Source organism: Adiantum capillus-veneris, chromosome 19, assembly GCF_014529385.1.
Source record: "Adiantum capillus-veneris isolate H3 chromosome 19, ASM1452938v2, whole genome shotgun sequence".
NCBI classification, from domain to species: domain Eukaryota; kingdom Viridiplantae; phylum Streptophyta; class Polypodiopsida; order Polypodiales; family Pteridaceae; genus Adiantum; species Adiantum capillus-veneris.
The window spans coordinates 123,983,394-124,003,762 of NC_140949.1; the positions used below are offsets into that span (position 1 = coordinate 123,983,394).

General features: G+C 41.7%; 1 protein-coding gene and 1 pseudogene across 1 annotated transcript; both read right to left on the bottom strand.

The window, feature by feature from the left end:
- Nucleotides 1–1,648: 1,648 nt before the first annotated feature.
- Nucleotides 1,649–6,615, bottom strand: LOC147434794 (uncharacterized; annotated as a pseudogene).
- An 8,432-nt stretch (nt 6,616–15,047) lies between these two features.
- LOC147434795 (F-box/kelch-repeat protein At1g55270-like) lies at nt 15,048–18,323 on the bottom strand. The gene is made up of 2 exons (XM_086491212.1): nt 17,760–18,323; nt 15,048–16,972 (listed from the first exon to the last, which is right to left on the bottom strand). The coding sequence occupies exons 1-2, from the start codon at nt 17,784–17,786 to the stop codon at nt 15,734–15,736; spliced, it is 1,266 nt and encodes a 421-aa protein (XP_086347338.1). The 5' UTR covers nt 17,787–18,323; the 3' UTR covers nt 15,048–15,733.
- Nucleotides 18,324–20,369: the final 2,046 nt, after the last annotated feature.

Here is a 20,369-nt window from a genome sequence, read left to right on the forward strand (position 1 = left end):
GATTCTAGCCAAGGGGGTTGGATTGCAAAAGCAACACCCACGGTTAATGGTGCATCACTACTTGATTTTCACTAATCTTTCAATTATTGTTACTAGGCCTTTTTAGGTAGGAGATTTGGTCATGTGCATGTGACTAGGGGTAAGTGAACAATATGTTCAACCTTCATGTTGGCCTATGATTTGGTTTTATCTCATTATTGAATATTCTTTGATTGAATTTTCTAGGTAGGATGTATAAGTTTGAATGCTTTCATTCATTTTTTCTCTTCAAAAACATGCTAAGGTCATATAGAAGCAAGGAATTTTGGGCCGTAGTGTCCAAGATACATTTTTGCATTTTGCAGCCAAGGACCTACATGGTAGAGTTTTGTTTGGCACATGTTGTCACAAGAGGAGCAACATGGTCTAGGAGTTCTACCGTAGCCCGAGCAAGCGTGAGTGAGCATACAAGAACCCGAGCGAATATCTATGATGATGTTGTTGTCAATGCATATGGCCTAACAAGAAAACTATGCAAAACATTATATTAGTTTCTTAAAAAAAATGGATATAGTTTCCTTTGTACATGGATCAATATTTCAAAACAAACCAATAGCTATTTAAGGCACCACACATGAACATTTGAAATTCTAACCAAATTGTTCCAAAGAGTAATACTTCTCATCAAGGACTCAAAACATTAGAACATTAACTCAAAAGTTTCCATCAAAACATGACAAGAACCATATGAAAATAACAAGACATGAATTTTAATTCTAACATCAATGCTACAAATTTCTCAATTCTTATGATTAGTCACATTCATTGTCGATGTAGACTTTCCCCCTCCAATGCATTGTCAATGCATATGACCTAACAATAAAATAAAGAAAAACATGCTGCTAGTTTTTGAAAAAAATTGGACAGAGCTTCCTTTGTACATGGATCAATATTTCAAAACAAACCCATGGCCATTTAAGGCACCTCACAGGAGGATTTGAAATTCTAGCCAAATTGTTCCAAAGAGTGAATACTTCTCATCCACGACTCAAATTTTCAACAAAAATGCAACAAATTTCTCAATTCTTATGATTAGTCACATTCATTGTCGATGTAGACTTTTCCCCTCCAACGCATTTTCAATGCATATGACCTAACAAGAAAACAAAGAAAAACATAATACTAGTTTTTGAAAAAAATTGGACAGAGCTTCCTTTGTACATAGGTCAATATTTCAAAACAAACCCATTAGCCATTTAAGGCACCTCACAAGAGGATTTGAAATTCTAACCAAATTGTTCCAAAGAGTGAATACTTCTCATCCATGACTTCAAACATTAGAACATCGATTCAAAAGTTTTCATCAAAACATGACAAGAACCATATGCTACAAATCCCTCAATTCTCACACTCATCGTCGATGTAGAAATTCCGTTTTCGACGCGTCTCACAGATTTCAGAATCGTATCGCATGTCTGTTTCCATGCTCCGAGCCATCTCCTCTGCGGAGACCGGCATGGAACTTCCAACCAACAAGAAAATGCATCATCAAGACAAAATACTAAACAAGACATAGAAGCAATATCCATAAACACTAAATACCAATGTTGACATCAAAAGGATAAAAAAACATAAGCAATGTCAAAGGCATAGTAAGACGTGGGCCTCATTAGTCATCAAAGGGATTGGCACGCGATGGCATATCACCCTCATCATCAATATCTAAGGAGGTGGAGGGGTCCTCTCTGCTCCGCTTTCTACGACGGAGTAATGGTAGAACATATCCTGAAATCAATGGCTCATCAATGTCGAGCGCAACACATGTCTGTCCTGATCCCACACAAGTCGCCAATGCAGGGGCTGTACCACATCCAAGATCCAAGCAAATACCTTCACGCCGATAAAGGAGCTCCACAAAGCATGCAACAAAAGAATGGCTCCGCTGCAATCCACCTCGCAATGGTCGCCTGATGATGATCTAGCTTGAGAGAGCTCTGGAAGATGATGCATCATAAAAGAATCTGATGACTGCATGCCAAGGCAAGAAAATAGGACAGTGCTCTCTACTACAAAGCACAGTGGATGCATACCTACTCGATGAACCATAAATAGCACAGAGCAAAGACACTGTAACAAAAGAGGCACGGTTAGAGAAAGCAACAACATAAATCATTAGAGTATTAATACAAAGCATGTATGTCACCTCAATAGGACCGCCAAAACTTTCAAAATGACCATAGGCTCCATGATGGAGTACTAAAATACGCCGATGAACAACCATCTCTGCAACACGACAAAACCTCTCCACCCACCCAATGGCCTCTCCTGTTCAAAGCATTAATTATTACAAACACTTACAATGATTATTACTATCGTATGGCATGATCATAAACAAAAGGATCGCACCCGCCGTAGACACCATGATTAGAAGCCAGCCTGAATCTGCTAGCGTCGAGAATGCCAAATGAACTCCAGCACGCACATGATCCTCACTGCAAATGTCCCAGTGAGGTAGAGTAGAGGAGCCTACTAGAGACTCACCAAAGGGGAGATCGAAGAAAATGAAATCAGCAGCCCATGGAACGGCTCTCCCCGCGCGAGTATATAGTGTAGCCTCCGAACGTGTCCGTGAAAGATGCTCATGTACGGGGATCCATATGGGATTCCGGACTCCCGCTCTGAAGTCTGCAGCAATGGCAATGTAGTCCCCCACTATGGCCATGCACCGTGTGTCAACAAAACTATATATGTTTTGTAGTGGAGACTCCACAAGATAAAGAAATGAGATAGTCTTCCTAGCCATGATGGTGCCAGAAGACACTGGAGCATCACAACAAGATAAAATTAGTCATCTATGAAGCATATTTTTGGAAAGCATTAACAAACTTTTATAAGACATACAAGGCATTGAGCCCACATCCTCCTCGACGATCGTATCCACAAATGTTTCCTTTTCCTTTTGAGAGTTGCGTGCATCTTAAACAAAACATTTTAAGTCAAAATACTACTAACTTATGGTTGTTTGGCATGCCAAAGAGTGAAACATACCTGCTTGTCTCGCCTCTCGTCTATCTGTTGGTGGATTTTGTATCACAGCATCCCTCGACATCATGTCATGCAGCTCTCTTTCACGACCAAGAACATGTCCTTTTTCCATATCTATCCACCACGGACAATTCTCAATCTCCCATGCACTCAAGGTGCGCATACTAGAGGGGTACATGCATGTGTCTTGAGTAGCCATCTGAGTCCACTGTCTTGCCAAAAAAGGCATGGCAGGTAACACATTCTTGGATACCAAAACCATAAGGAATCTACAATGAACAACTAACAAGTTACATGAAGCTCATCACATAAACATAACAAATTAATAAAATTGCAATTAATAAATTGTTCACCTGAAAGACAAACGTTGTGCTGCCATTCGTAATGTATCTACCTTCTTCAATGCTTGCTTCTCCACATCCTTCATCTTTGCTCCAAGAGACACTTCAATTGGAAAAAAAAAGGGCCTGGCTTCAAATTTTATCTCCTCAAAATAGAATGTGAGGGTAGAGTCATGTGGCAAAGGCACAATGCCAATCACATCCATAAGATCTGACACAATCTGAAATGCTCTTTCACAGACTCGTGCCAAAAAACCCTCTCTACGAAGCCACCTACAAGTCCAAAAAGAGTGAGAGAAAAAAAAAAGACAGTACAACAAATTCAAGATTAATTATCAAGGATCATCTTACATGCGGAAGACGTGATCTCCTTTCTTAAGACCATATGCACCCCTTGTAATCTTGTCCGCTTCAAGCAAAGAAATCCAATGAATCTTGTTTTGAACGAGAGCATCTTGGAGTGCTATTAAGTTCAATTTCTCCAATGTAGCCCAGCTATCATTACCCCATTTCAGAGACAAAACCCTTGCTAGCCAATTCGTCCCAAGGTTGTGTTAAGTATGGAGCCTGATTTACCCTTGTAATTTTTTGTGGTAAAAGCGCACATTTGTAAGGCCCCCACTATGAGGAGAAGCCATCGCGTGTGAAGGAAAATCACTCGCCAGAAACCAAAATTTTCATGGTCCAATTTTTTCCCCCTCGCTGGAATACTATGGCCAGATGGCGGCCGGAAAGTGGTCGGAAAAGAACCGGTCGGTTGGTCGGTGGCCGGAAGTCAATGGCCGGTGGCCGAATTCAATGGCTGGTGGCCGAATTCAAAAGCGGACTTGTCTTCTCAAGGGCGGCCACACATGGACGGATTGAAGGGTCCGATTTGGACTTATCTACACAAGGGCGGCTACACATGGCTGCCTCTCATGAGAGTGGGAAGCCCTTTTGGCCTATAAAAGGAGGCCATTTCTACACACATTTCATAGTGTGAAGTTGATGCAACAAGGTGAGTGTGAGGTGGTGAGAGTGAAGCAAGGCGGGAGCTCCATTAAGGGTATAATCCCTTTGTAAACTACTTCTTGTTTTGAAGTACTAAAGCCATTGAGTGGCTGCTTTCCCATGGACGTAGCCCACATTGGGTGAACCACGTATATCGTGTGTACTCTCTCTCTCTCTCTCTCTCTCTCTCTCTCTCTACTCTATAATCTCGTGTATGTAAATTTGTCTCTCTTCATTAAGTAATCTACTCAATTATCTATTTAGCTACGTCTTATTTCCTAACAGGTTGGGATCCACAATGTTAACTGCAATATGAGTATAAAAATGACAATTACTCTAATTACATATTGTACCATTCGCCACAAATAAAGAGTAGATGCAAACAAATAAAGTACCTTCCCAATACGATCTTGATATTTGTGTGTGATCTCTTGGTGAATCCTCTCCTCTTCCTTTTTGAAGTCTTCGTCAGATAAACCATGCTTCACATTCTACATTCTCTTCTCTTTCTCTTTTGTCATTTGAATCTAAAATCCAAAATAGGCAAGACTATATTAATAATCACACATACCAATGACAAAAGAAAGCATTTAATTTGATTCATACATCATAGACCAATCTGCCAAGGTAACGTCGAGTGAGTAGATACCAAGGCTCGGAACCTTTGGCATACTTTTTTTGTACGACGGAAATAAGATTTTGATCCTTTTCAGGTAAACCGTTTAAGTACATCACATGATCCGCCGCACAAATGTGTGTGATATTAACGATCTCATCACGAAGATGAGTGGCAACCAGAGCATGAGTACTCATGCATCACGAAGATGAGTGGCAACCAGAGCATGAGTATTCATGCTGCATTGATATATCATGTAAACATTCAAATATACGATAACTTAAATACTAGCAAAGTTGAACAAGCAAAACACTTACAAGTTCATTCTTTGCAAACTGCTTAGCAACGCAATCTCAGGCACTTTGGTAGGATCTATGATAGTGCACAAAACACGACAACGCTTCTCCTTAGAAGTGGAAAACCTTTCTTTAATTGCCTCTGTCCATGCCACAGTACGATGATTCCCTTCCCAAACATAGAACATGTGATTGACAAGATCTTGAAACTTTGGTTTCTTTTTCAATTCACATTCAAATTCATCATTGATCTCATTCCATAGAGGTCCCCATGTTGCTTTGATCTCATCTTGAGTACACACAAAAGTTAAACTTTAAACAAAATCCAAAGAATGTGCACAATGGCAAAAAGATAGAAAGTATTGATATACCTCTCACAAGGCTCTCCTCTCTTTTGCATGTCAATAAAGAGACAATGAAAGCTCCTTTTTCTAGCATATAGCCTTCTTTTGTGAAGGCAGACTTCAACCCACTAAGATCGTCTCTCAACCCTCTCACCCTTGCATATGGAATCAATCTGCACAAGGGAATAGAGGGACAATCAAAGCAGCTAAATATACGTGTGCTCTCAAGCATAGTTGCTCCCCTATGCATGAAGATTTTTTGCTCATCCTCCATTTCTGCGGCTGCACTAACCTCGTCCCTTATCTCCCATGGGACTATCTGCAACCCATTCTCCTCAAAGGCTAGTGTCTCATCTATCTCATGTAAAGATCCCTGCCCCATGTCCATAGATAGAATCTCCTCTTCTTGTGTTTCTAGCTCCTCTACCATGATAGTAGCTGAAACCGAAGAGACTTGGTCACTACTGTCCACCTGACCATAAGAGATTTGGTCACTACTCCTCCCTCTCCGGGCACGACCACGGGATCTAGGGCTGATCCAACGTAAATAAACAATTCAACATTTTTAGTAACCTTCAAAAAGAAATCAATTGTTGACGGAAGCACATAATGAACCATAAAGTATTGTTATGGAATAATAAAATGAAACAAAATTGAATATAGAGCACTATTTCAAATACTATGCATAGCCCATGAGATACATCTTCAATAGATTTTAGAAACCAAGGCTATTTATTTATTCCAACATTATTAAAAAATGTAAAAAATTCATAATAATATTTAATTGCAGATATTTAAAACTTTGAAACACCTGGCAGGAGGATGCCCTCTTCGATTAGATGTACCATTTTTGCATGCCATCGATTGCCCTTGTTGTGAATTGACCTACACAAGTCAAAGCTAAACTTAAATTTGCAAACATGGCATAAGTAGCTCTACATTTAAAATAAAGTTGTATTAGCAAAAAAACAAACAAAATGCACAATCTCTAGTTGGTTGGACATAATGATACATCATTTAACACCATTTGGTGGGAAGCAATTGGCTAAGCAAGCCAACCACGAAAAAATTTCAAGCCTGTCGATAGGGCCGCGCGCCGGCGTTCGGTCATTGGGACAACCCACAAAGAGTAAATGTTTAGAAATTAGGTTACTTTTTACACATTTTTTCCTCTATTTTAGCTTGGAATTTCTTCTTTTCCCCTTGCGCTCAACAAGAATTTTGGAAATTGAAAAATGACAGGAAATTAAGCTGACACACATTTTGTGTGCATCGTGTGCATGGATGGCCAACAATGTCTGCACATGTTTATGATCCGTTTGTTTGTGAACTTCTGACAATTGCTGAATTTACTATGGAGAATAAGTTTGCACAAATAGAGTTTTGGAGGATGCTCAATAAGGTGGTTGAAGTCCAAGGGTATGATAAGCCCGAGTTTAGAGGTTTCATGGCTGATGAAGCAAATGAAAATTGGATAGCAGTTAGAACCGTTTATTTTGGAGGTCCCAATATGGCTATGCCTGCCAAAGAACGATCATGTGTGTTCCATTGGGAGAAATCCATGATCCGTCATACTGTGAAGTGCATTAAGCCTTCCTCCCAAGAAGAACACAAGATTAAATGCCGCAATTGGCGAATCGCATCGTCAGAGAATCAAGCAAAAATCTGCAAGGGAGAACTTCGTCGCTATTGGAGAGCTGGGCATGCTATTGATGGAGAGGTTTCATGTCTAGAGACTTGGTTGGCTTGGTGGGATGTCAGAGTTTCACATTGGGGAGGACGATTTGTTATGCAAGATGAGTCTGGCATTTTTATCGCTAACACTAACTTGTCTAAGAGCAAACATGCTAGCATGTGGGCATGCTTGGGTTTCAAAGACAAAATTAGTTTGTATGAAGCTGCAGGGGCAGACATGGCAATGGCAGTGCTACAAAGTGTAAAGTATAATACTTACCTTAAAGGTGCAAAGACATGTAGTGGTCAGGGTATACAAGACCTTGCCCAGAGATTCTTTAATCGATCGTCCACAGCTTCGGGTGCTACAAAATTGGTCAATCTTGCTCACTCTTCGATGAAAGAAATGGGTTTGCAAAGTCAAGAGATGAATAGGTCATATAGTAGGGAGAAGAGTGTGAAGAAAAAAAGGTCAATCTTTGTGGATGGTGGTGTTGTGCTAGAGGAGGATAGCCACATACCTGATTTTGTTACAGTTACTGAACACATTAGTGGAAAAAGACATGCAAATGTACAAGGGGATACAAAATATTGGCCAGAGGTGAAAGTTGCAAAGACGGTATGGGCGATTAGGAGAACTGAACCCAGACGTACGATGACATGTTTTGGGATTTTGCAGGATCAAACAGAGAGATGTGGAGGATTCATTAATGAAGGCTCTAATGACATTAAGAGAGGGATTGCAGCACCTTGTTTTTGGGGTCGGAGAAAATATCCCTCATCTGGGTCAAATCCTGGGGGGATAATAGAGGGTTATGTTTGGTTTTGCAATGCTAGTAATTTGCACACATGGAAAATTCATGACATGGTGGTGGGACCACCCGGACCTGCACCAAACGTTTGGAGTGTTGTTGAGGGCACTAATCTTGTGCCATATGAGGCATAACAACTACAAGCTAATGGATTTGTCCTTCATCAGCAACATGGAGCAAGAGGTGTAGTTCTGAATGGGGGGATTCGAGATGCAAATAGAGTTCCGAGTGCCTTTCGACCAAGATATAGGGATGGCAAGGTTGTCAAGTGGCGATCCAAATTAACAAAGGAATTTCAGACGAGAATTGATTTGGGGAAATGCTTGGTGGCAGAATTGATTAAAGAAGTTATTATTGTGTGCAATGAAACACATGTTTTCTATGTTGGCACAGAGGGCTCAAGGATAAAGGGAGTTTCATACTCTGTGACATTATCAGACTTTCCAAGGTGAACTTGCGAAGATTTTTAGAAGAGAGAGTCCAAGAGGCTAACATATGTGCCATGCAAGCATATATACTATGTGTTTCTTCATGTTCTAGGTTTGGACTCTCATGCCCATGAGAGTCCAAACCCATGAGAGCCCATGAGTTCATGCACCAAGCGGCTTTGACAAAGGTAGAGCTCTTTCAAGCTCTTAGTGGAGTACAACTGAACAAGCGGCTTTGACAAAGGTAGAGCTCTTTCAAGCTCTCAGTGGAGTACAACCGAACACGCAGCAGTAGATCAAGTTTTGTGCTCTAAAGTTTTTGTATGTCATTGTGGGGTTTTTGTCAATCTATGATGGCCCCTATAGCCGTGCCTCTGGGTGTGAAGGTTTTGCACTATATGTGTTTTGTGGTCCTATGATGAGCCTTGTTGTGCGAGAGAATATCTAAGGTTTTGAGCAAGTTTTTGAGATGTACCAATGAATTAGATGTGGATGTATGGTTCTTTTATTTGAAAAAAATAAGATATGACTGGTTCATTTTACTCCTCTATGTTGAATATCTGAACTATTGCAATATTGATATGCTTTTTTTATATTGTATATATTCGCTCGATTTCCTGTTCGCTCGGAAGTATTTGCTCGGGGTTAGGGATTCCTCATGGTCTAGGAACTCATGGAGTTAGGTTTAGCCAGTGTGGAGAAAAATTTAGTAGGGTCCCTCTCACTCATGTCGCTGAGTGTTTACGGTTATCTCCACACACACTCATGTCACTGAGTGTAATCTACTCAATTATCCACTAAGCTACGTCATATTTCCTAACAGTTATGGGCCCTAGTGTTTAGCAAAGGCTGATTTGGAGCGGCATGCACATTCATGAGATTAGTAGATTCTAAAGCATTTCGCACTATATGTGCAATATCTCTATGAGACTAATTGTAGATCTACCAATCACCAATAGAGGTCATGGCTCGATTTGGCTCTCTATGTATTTGCACTCTATTTCTATTATCAACCCAGTATTTACTTAATCTCTTTGTGCATTGAGTCTCCTAATTGTGGTTAGTATGGTTGCACATGATGCTCTCATCATTATCATGAATGCAAGCCTAATCTATCGACCCTAATCTATGTACTTATCAAGTGGTATCAAAGCAAAAATAAGGTCTAGCACTTCCTAGCCTCATTAGTCTTGGTTTTGGGTGTTTGTAGATGCATAAATCTCTTTGCTAGATCATCTATGCACTCTCTCTCTTGCTTAGATGATTGTCATTCAAATCCTCTTGCATTGCACTTAGGTTTTTATGGTACAATTGGATTGTTGTTGTTGTGTGTGTGTGTGTGTGTGTGTGTGTGTGTGTGTGTGTGTGTGTGTGTGTGTGTGTGTGTGTGTGTGAGCATTGTGTTCAAATCATGAGCCGATTTTTTGAGCTTGTAATTGCCTCAAATCCCTTGCTAAACATGTGTGTGAGTATAGAATTTCTCAATATCGCTCTAATGAGCTATAGAATGCTCTAATTGGGTTTGTTTTGAGCCTTTTTAGCTCTCGGCCAATTGCAAAAACATGCTTATTACCTGCGAGCTCAGCTCTATCGACAAGCAACTACTAAAGGTGCCTTGGCCTAAGGCGATGACCTTGACGTTGGGGCCCATGGTGGGGTCGCGTGGTCAAATCATCGCTTCCTTTTGAGGGGGTATGTGGTGGAACTCAAGTAACATTAAATCCAACTTAGCACCACTGGTCGGGACCACTAGCAATGTTGCATGCACTCTACCTCTCATTCAAACTTGCCACCCCATACGACCCCTTTTTTGAATGCCTTTTTGCGGTCCAGAATCCTTCGTTCACACGCCTCTCGGACTTGGAGATCAAAGGTCCACTACCCCGCATTCACACGGCTCCTTTACACCACAATAGTAGATATTCCCACGGGCATTAAAAAAACTCCAAGTTCTCACCCTTTTTTTGGTTTTTGGCAAGTGTTCTCACACAGCAGCCCAGAATCCTTCCTGTTGGGGGCATTCTCGCAGCTTGCAAGCCTACCTTATCTGGTCACTAGAGGAGCCTCTATCCCCACAAGTGATTTGGTTGCTTATCCACCACAATAGGGCACTCACACGAGAATCTCTACCACACTCTTTTTATCCCCATCAATTATCTTTACGTGTTCTTCCCAAATAGTAACCCAAAGCTTTGTAAAGTCTACCTCAAAAGAATTTCCCGAGCTTCAATTTTTTTGTGTGTGAAGAGGAGCTCCATAAAGTGGAGAGTGGCTTCACAAGAATATCAATTTTGTAAAATCGTCGCACGAGGATAAGACACTGCCCCAAGTTGGGTAAGACCTTCCTCTCACACACTTCTACGAGTGCACCATTCCTGTTACATGCATTTTGGGGGGTGCACTACGGGCAAGGATAATCTCATGGTTTTTGAAGGCCAAGGATTCCACACTTGGAAGATAAAAACCAAGGGGTATTTAATGAAGAAGCAGATGTGGTCCACGGTCAAGCCATTGGGAGAGGAAGAGAGAATCGGGACTAGAGACTCTCACACACAATTCATAGCACGGGATGAGAAAGATTTAGGAATCCTTCTCACCGCTGTAGGGGATAATTACATCCACTACCTAAATGAATGCAATATTTCATATGATGCATGGGTCACGCTTGAAAAGTATTTTGGATCCATAGCCAAACACTCCAAAATCTCTCTCAAAATTCAGCTCTATGGTCTTACCATGAAACCAAGAGATGATATTTCTTCTCTTGTCAACCAAATGAAGAGCATATGCACCCAATTGGCATACATAAAATGCCCGGTGGAGAACGAAGACCAAGTAGCTATTCTACTCAAAGCGGTATCGGATGAAGATTATGGTCAGATTGTGAGAGTGCTCAAAATAAAGGAGCCCGTACCAAACCTAGAGGATGTCATTAACTCGCTCCAAGAACACGAGAAGAAGATCCGAGATACAAAGACTTTTGGAGGAGCTTTTATTGCTACATCATCAAGGAACCAAACAAAACAAAGATGTAAACACTTCAATCGCACCAACCACACATCTGACAAATGTTACACAATCAACCCTTGTGTGCATTGTGATAAAAAATAATCATGGGTCTAATTGGTGTATGTACAAAGATAAAGGCAATGTCAACATTACCTGAAGAATCTAATGGAGAAGTTTGCTATGCAGATGTACTTTGATGCACTCAATTTGTTCTTTTTCTTACACCCTAGTTGCTTACACTTCTCTAGGGGAGGAACTTGTCTCCCCTACAACCTTGTTGACTACCATTTCTCAAGGGGGGGAACACCCTACTGCCACTACTCTCTAAGGAAGACACTCTTTTGTACACCTAACTAAATGGGAGACTTAGACCCCACTAGAAGGTAACTTTGACATTTGATGTGCTCAGACACAAATAGAGGAGGATTGTTACGAATTTGTGCCTAACGCAACACCATGGAGCTCTCCCCCTACTCTACCCTGTCTAGATTCAATGCATCTGCCTACTAGACTTGCGTACCACTTTTATTTGATGCTTCCATTGACTCCATATGGTACACCCACCCACACATACACTCATGAAGAGGCATGCATGACCTAGAAGACATTTGGGCTGATTTTGATGCCTACAATCATTGGTGATGTCATTCAAAGCTTTTCCCAAAAGTTTATATAATGGCTCTCTATGTATTTGCACTCTAATTCTATTATCAACCCAATATTTACTTATTCTCTTTGTGCATTGAGTCTCCTAATTGTACTCAGTGTGGCTACACATGATGCTCTCATCATCATCATGAATGAAAGCCTAATCTATCCACCTTAATCTATGTACTTATCATTGATTAATAGCAATAATGCAAGGAATTGTGATCTCTATTTACCAGTCATTTTGGAGGACTATCTATAAGCGATGGGGATACACATATCAATACTATCAGTCAACTAGAGAGGATAGGTAGATTACAAGTGTTACTGTTGTGCTAAAAGATATGCTAAGCGCGTACATTAGCACCAAGAAATCCAATTGGGAAGGTTATCTCTCTAGTTGGATTTTGCTTACCATGAGGCAAAGCATGTTGCAATTGAGTTTGTTCCCTTCATGTTTAGGTCAGGTTCTCAACCTCGAACACCAGTTATGGTGGGATTGTCTACTGATGAGAAATCTTAGTTGTGGTAACTTGTTTAGCATACTCTAGTGAGTCATAACTAGAAAATACACACTATGTTGGATATGGGTTGGTTTCACCAAACGGTTGCAAAGGGATAATAATGTATCCATATGTTTTTTCTATTTCATTGAACCTCCTCTGCACCGTGTTCTAGTCAAGTGAACAATTGGATCCATGAACGATGCCGTTGCGAAAAACATAAGTATCCTTATGAAAATATCACCACTTTTGTTTTTGGGGACGAAAACATCTCTCCAAGGTGGGAATAATGTCACACCTAGGGTAAGACCGGACAGGCCAAGGGCCAGAACTCACATGTGGTCACAGGGTGCTATATTTTTAGCAAACTATAAGTCTATATATAGCGAGGGTGGGTGGAGAGTTGCATGTGCTAGTTCCTCACGGTCTCAAAGCTCCTTGTGGGTGTAATGTACAACAATATACAATTGTAAATATAAGGATATGTATAAAGTTCTCCCCACTTCCTTCCCCACATTGATAGTTTTTTCAATCAAAAGTTTGTTATCATTAATTTTCTATGTTGCACTAATGTACAAGGTTTTTCCAATAGTTCACAATTGCTCCAAAGAGGCCAAAAACATTGTGTTGCCATGCAACCCAAATTAACTGGCTTAATCCAATGGTCCAATATTGCTCAACACTCTACTAAGGCCAAAAAGAATCCATGTGCTGGGCCACACAAAAGAACCTTCTAATAAAAGAAAATGACACACATGCATGATGAGTAAAAGTAGGATTTGGCAGCATGAAAATGAAAAGGCAAAAAGTGAAGAATCAAGTTATAGTGCCCATCAACTTGGCACAAAAGCTAAAAAAAGACACTTTGTCTTCTCATGAATCCTAAAAATGCTCTTCAAACCATACCCCAAGTCAAAGGTGTAGCACTCATGAACTACAAAGGAAAAGACACTTTTGTCTTCTCATCAATCTTGAAAATGCTCTTCAGCCAATACCATAAGTCAAGGTGTAGCACACATGAGGCCAGTGGATGTGCTTGGATGTGTGTGTGTGTTTGGGGGGAGGGGAAGAGAGAGAGAGAGAGAGAGAGAGAGAGAGAGTGCTCTCTCCCATGACATTGCCAGGCAACTGTTTTTCATCTTTTGTAGTGTGCCACTCTTGTACACATTGAGCTCTTTCCACCACACAGTGCGCAAGGAAGATTCACAGCATTCTCCTTACTTCGAGAGAGAATTTGCATGCCCATTCATGGGATCTACCACACTAGCCTGCACACGTGTGAGGTGTGAATCTACGCATGTTTCTGGCAATCTTTACAACACACATAGCATCCACCACAATGGCAGCTCTTATTCAGACATGCCCAACAATGTAACATCCAAACTCCCACTGGCTTTAACCTTCAGCATACACCTACATGAATCAAGGATAAGCCCAGGCTCACCTTTAAAGGTGAGTGCAAGGGAGAGACTCATGGTATTCATCCATTAGACAATATAACCATCAGCTTCATCATGCGTAGTATTGACTACCAACTTCCAACTAGCGTCAACAGTGCACAATAGTGGATGTAAACCTCGGTAGCAGTATACGCTCACATGCGCACACACGCGCCCGCACACACACACGCACACTACATCAATACCATGATCAATGTACTGAGTTTCTTGTCCCGATGTATAGGGTAATTGGAACGAACCTTCATGTTGATTAAATTATACAAGAATGATAAGAATACATAAATGTTTGAGCAAATAGAGCCAGGACATGGTGTTCTTTTGTATCCAAGTAATTGATTTAAAACAGCAACACAGACACACACATATACATCAATACCAAGATCCGTGTTCTAAGTTTCTGACATAAATCTAGAGATGCGAGGCAGACGCACGGATATTTATATCGACGTTTCAAGGCAGACTCAACCAAAATGAACGCTAGCACTACAATAAGTATTAAATAGGAAGTACCAAAACAATTTGAAGGTAGCTGATAGGTCATAAGCACCACAGAAGATAGAAAAAAATAACATAGTGTCAACAATCCGAACTTGGACCAAAACTCGGACCACAGAAGATAGAAAAAATTAGAAGTGTCAACAATCTGAACTCGGACCAAAACTTCCCAAGGTGAAGTCTGCTTTATCCATCCACAAGCAGCACTTGCATGCATGAGCAATACTCTTTCAAACTTCAAAGAGGATCTTTTCCCCATCCAATCAAGCCTCAGCGGACTTTTACACTCAGTTATACCAAGTTCCCAACTGCCCTCTAAAGAGCTTCTAGGGGTGAAACTCCCAACAATACCATTCTTTACAAACTATCTGCACGCTTTCATTACAACTGTCAATAAAGGACCAAAATAAAGAAAAAACATAACAGTGAGGTAGAAAGCCCCAACCTGCTTGTTTGTTGCCTGAATTAGTATACAAAAAGTGCAGATATGTAATCAATTTGACAAATATCTGTAAGTAGGAAATATACAACACCCATAAGTAGTTACGCCTACCATCTCTGTGGTACAAAGTCCACAAGAACATTACTGTTGATCCTCATTAGTAATGGCAAACTCAATGAGATGCACTTACATTATCCGCCATTGGCCTGCATTTGACAGTTTGCCCATGGACCATGGCCATTGTGTTCAAGAACATTTCTTTGAGGCTGGCGTAGAAAGAGGGTGCGATCATTCAGCCCCAGCAAATCGTATCTGCCACAGAACCACCGTTGTACGACCATCTCCTTCACGGGCCTTCCATCCTTGGCGCAACAATATCCCCCGTGTACGTGTACACTCAGCACTATTGGAAGTAAAACAAACATCACTTGCCCCTACATAGAAACCCCAGACGATTCCTTGTCGTCCTATGTACCATGAATCAAATTCTTTAATCATGGCAGACTCGACGTTCCCGTCCAACGCACAGAGCCATGGCTTTGAACATGTGTCCTAATCTATTAGCTGGAGCCTGGAGTGAAGCTCCAACTGAGAAACTTTTCACATGCTGTACATGAGTCCAGAAGTAATTTCCAATGCAGAGTAGCTAAGCTACGCCTGAAGCACTTGGCAGTGTACTACATGACTGCCACTCTTGCTTCTCCCCGAAATGTTAGACCAGAGATTACTGACAACACTTTTGAAATGCCCCTTTCCTCCCATGTTTTCCCACAGCTGTGCGCTGTTGTGCATGTTTGCGACGTCCACAAGCACCATGCTCAAGTTGTTCCTTACAACACACAATTTGCCCCCAAGGGGAACCATTGCAGCTGCTTCAAATGCCTGAGAGTTGCCCAAATGAAGCTTGCTGTCTACTGATTTGTTCCACAGCCCAGTCGCATGGTCAAATACCCTCAACCTGCACCCATCTGGACAATCAAGAGCATACAATCGCCCATTGAGAGACGTACAAGGATTGCGCCAACCAGCCACCATTCCATCGAAAATAGGCGACCAGTGATTTGAGGCAGGTGAATACACTTCACTCATCACCTGTCTATGGGTGCCAAGCCCTTTGACAAACCATTCCCCTCTGTAAACTACGCCTATGAATGGAACCATAGCTGTGCTCATGTCCGATATAAAACACCACTTGTTTTTGTTAGGATCAAACATTTCTGCAGACCTAAGAGACCGCTGAATGCCCTCACATTCACCTCCGGCCACATACAGGCAATTGTTTATCACACAACTGGCAAAAAAGTGGCGTCGCCTCAGCATCTCTGGGGCATGATGCCACCTGTTAGTTCTTGGACTATAGTATACAACCCTCCTCATGGATCCCTTCAACCTATCCTTACCTCCAAATAAAAAAAGGAGGTATCCACACAGGACCGCACTCCCAAAGCCAAGCACCTCCGAATATTCAGCTGGTATTGGCGGCAGAGGTTGCCACACCTGATATTTGGGGTCAAATGTGTGCCAAGCAACACGTCCATCTCGATCCCGCTTAATCACATAGATCCATTCTTCTGCAATACCGAGCTGGATTCTTTGAGAAAAGTAGTAGTTGCTTGTGAGGAGGCGGTACCACTTTCTGCAAACCAGACGGAGTTTTCTATGGAAAAGACGAGGAACTCGAAGTAAACAGGCGACGACCAAGTCATTAGGGAGGCCTGGGATGAGGTCTGGAGGGAGCTTCTTTCTCTCCCCCTTAGGAACTCTGTTTCTTTTCGGCTGAATGCTCGGCTTCAAGTCTGGTTGCACACAGTGCCTTGCGCCTGGAACAAGCCTCTTGGCTCCCACTGCTGTGATTGCATCTACTCTGCAATAACACGCAGATGTATCCACCTGAAACGTGAGAAAAGCTAGAATTAACCAGCAGTAAAAAACCTTTTCAAAACTGTTCCTGTAATGCACAACCAAGTGCCTCCTCTGCTTGCATGAGAAAACAACTTTGCAGAGAATATAGAGGACTTCCAAATCATGACGAGCATGTCACAACCGTGCCATCCCCCAATTGAACAAGCTCTTACCCTAATGTCGTACATAAAATGCCATAAGCTCACCACCAGTTACTTGTCACTTGGCAGTATAACTGGCTTATGAGAAGACCCGAGCTACATCTCAATGACATGATTTGCACCTTATGGAACATATGGGTACCTCTCTGTCCAGGCTGGCAATGAATTCACAGTGCGTTACGAGGATATCCATTCTTTACTGCATAAAGCTTAGCAGTTCTTTCCCTGCATACTATTGCTGCTTATAAGCCTGTCCACAAAATGAAGAAGGCTGCCAACCAAGGAATCCTCCAAACCAAGCTGGATGTCCCATGCATGGCATGTGCCACAAGTGCGAACATCTCTTCTAAACCAAGCATCCCAATTCACAAGATATGAATGTGATGATGCATTTTATGCAGTTGAAATTGAGTGAGTACGATGATTCACTCGATCACCATGGCTGCAAACTTATGCAAAATTGCGAAGGCACTCAGCACGGTACGGCAGTTTCGGAACAAGTGTGTTTGTGCAAAAGATTGTTTAAGTGTTGCTGTATGTGGTATTTCCAGTCGACATATTCTTTGTGCGTACGAAATTTAGAACAACTTAGCAGCACTTTGCAAGAAGAGTACCAGGGCAGGCTGGAGACCACGATGCATGACGCGGGGAAGCAGGGCTCGCCTTTGTATTCTGCCCTCAATCCACCACTCCAGTCTTCAAGATCGGATCACATTTGCGCAAATTGAAAATGTACATCGTTTTGCGCACGGTCAGAAAACCTCAATCAAGAGATGTCCGCTGCCATCGTTGCCACACTGAGGTCGCCTTTCCTTCCCCCGTCTGACTTGCAAGTGCGGAAATTCCCAGTAACGTGAAATGAGCACGTAGAGAGTGGGCAATGTGCGCGTTTCCGGGCTCTTGAGGAATTGGATGCATATATGGGTGCCCACCACTCTGAGCAGCTCGCTAGCCCTAGGTACGACTCTCTCTCTCTCTCTCTCTCGTCTCAAATACGCAACATTCTCTCTCCTCTATGCACACAGCTATACTTCGCTTAGGCTTCGCAGAATTCTAGGGAATGGGCCGAACTTCTAGGATGAGAGAGAGAGAGAGAGAGAGAGAGAGAGAGTGTCTCTGAGCAAAGGTGTGCTAGTGCTAGAGCGCGTGTGGGTAGGAGAAACACAAGCTTCAGCTTTTATGCATTTGCTGCTGTGCTGCATCCTAATGTGACAAGAAAATCAAAACAAATCTATTGATGTCCAAACATCACCACTACTGTACAGTGTTCGGGAAAAATGTGTCTCAGCTTAATATCAATATCGTGCCGTTTTCAATTTCCAAAATGCCTGTTGACCACAAGGGAAAAGGAGAAATTCCGCCCCAAAATAGAGAAAAATAGTGTAAAAACCTAAAAAAGTAACCTAATTTTCTAAATTTTCCTCTTGGCAAATTCAAGGAAAGGCATTTTGTATGTTTGGGAAAATGATTTTTCCCGAACACTGCCACTACATCAACTAAAAGTTAAGGTAGAGACAACTCCCTTATTAAAGTCCCAATCTCACATGGAGAGATGGACTGACCCGGGACCCCAAATTGACCTTAGGTTGTCTCTACACACCGGTTGCCCAAGTTTGTGCAGTAGGTGCACTAGCTTACGTGGAGGCCATTGGGCGCAAAAATAATAGTCGAATGATAAGGGAGGTGGACAAAAAGTCGAGCAAACAAGATGCCCATCCACACATGGGTGGACGTTGAAAGCGATGACCCCACTCTTCAAAACAGTGTCTGCAAACAATGGGCTAAGCACCATATCTTGATTCATTTGCATGATAATTATCTCCTCTTGATTAATCATTTAATTTTACGCTAATTGATTCGATCGATGGATTATTTTGATCTCAAATGATCAATTAATTGAATGGTTACTTCGAGTATTATGTTATTTTGCAATAGTCTCTGTGTGTTTTTAGACTCATTTCTTGTCTTTTTGGCATTACTAAACTGCAAAATAAAAGCACCTACTTTTCTCATTGATTGTCTCTGTGCATAGTCCTCATCGTCAGCTTTCACTAGAGCCATAACCACAAAATTTGAGCTCTGTTAGTTCCATTAATTATTTCCTAATTACCTTGTCTGTATGTATGAGGGTGTGAGCCTCTTCCTATTAAAGAATAAAACAATTTTGGTTGACCCTCTCACCACTCTAGCCCATGAGGCTAATTGGGTAACCTCTATGTCCTAAACTTGGAGAGTAGAGGTCATGGGGTCAGTTCGCTAATTTGATTTATGGGCACCCAGTTTGCTAGTTTGATTTTTTTGGGTCATTGTGATTGAATTGCTACTTGATTTTGTTGGCGTAATCTCAGTCGTAAATTCTACTTCAATGGGTTATTGAGCCCGGTGGACCTAGTTCTCATGGGCACCCACTTTTTTGTACCGGTAGCGAGGCGCCGACTCAAGCTCAATAGCACAACAATGATGTGCATTTCATTGATGAGTACACCACAATAGTCTAAGCATGGGAAATTCTAGAGCAAAAAATTGGTTCCAAGACCAAGAAAAGCACAAGAAAAACTTGTACAAATCGACTATGCTTCAAGGGGAAGCCATTAGCACAAGCTTATCTTGTTCGATTTTATGCATCGTTGAGCCACATCTAGCAAATGGTATGTGGCATGTTGAATTTTTGTCTCATCTTCATGTAGCTCACACAAACAAAAACATTGATGCTAATTTGAGAGCCACGGCTCAACTGCATTTGCAATGCAGTTATGTAGGAATCCATTATACTTTGGGGGGTTCAGGTCTTTAATTCTTCATCTTGGACCCTTTGTGTCGGATTGCAAGGGCCTTGCTATGCATCGTGTGCGAGCCATTGAGGCTGCAAACACGCAACCTAGATGTAGGCAATCTCAACAAATGCAGTCGGTCTGTCACTCACCTCTATGTAGCAGTATGAGGGAAACTCATGTACGCAAAGAGGAAGAAGTCCACAACTCCTGCTCGACCACTACGCCGTTGATGTACCATCGTGTTGCTCTATGTTGCTCTCTCTCTCTCTCACACACACACACACACACACACACACACACACACACACACACACACACACACACACACACACACACACACACACACACACACACACACTATCATTAAAACTAATATCTAATACTCCCAACTGATTTTCTCATGTTAAACTGATCATTTAATATGGGGAAGTGCCAGGGGAGTAAAAGCTA

What these genes read in the sequence shown, in the direction of transcription:
- LOC147434795 (XM_086491212.1), bottom strand. Translation starts at nt 17,786, where the DNA reads ATGCATCGTGGTCTCCAGCCTGCCCTG. An exon ending in GTGGTCTCCAGCCTGCCCTG is followed by an intron (nt 16,973 to 17,759) that starts GTACTCTTCTTG and finishes CTCACGTTTCAG; the next exon opens with GTGGATACATCTGCGTGTTA.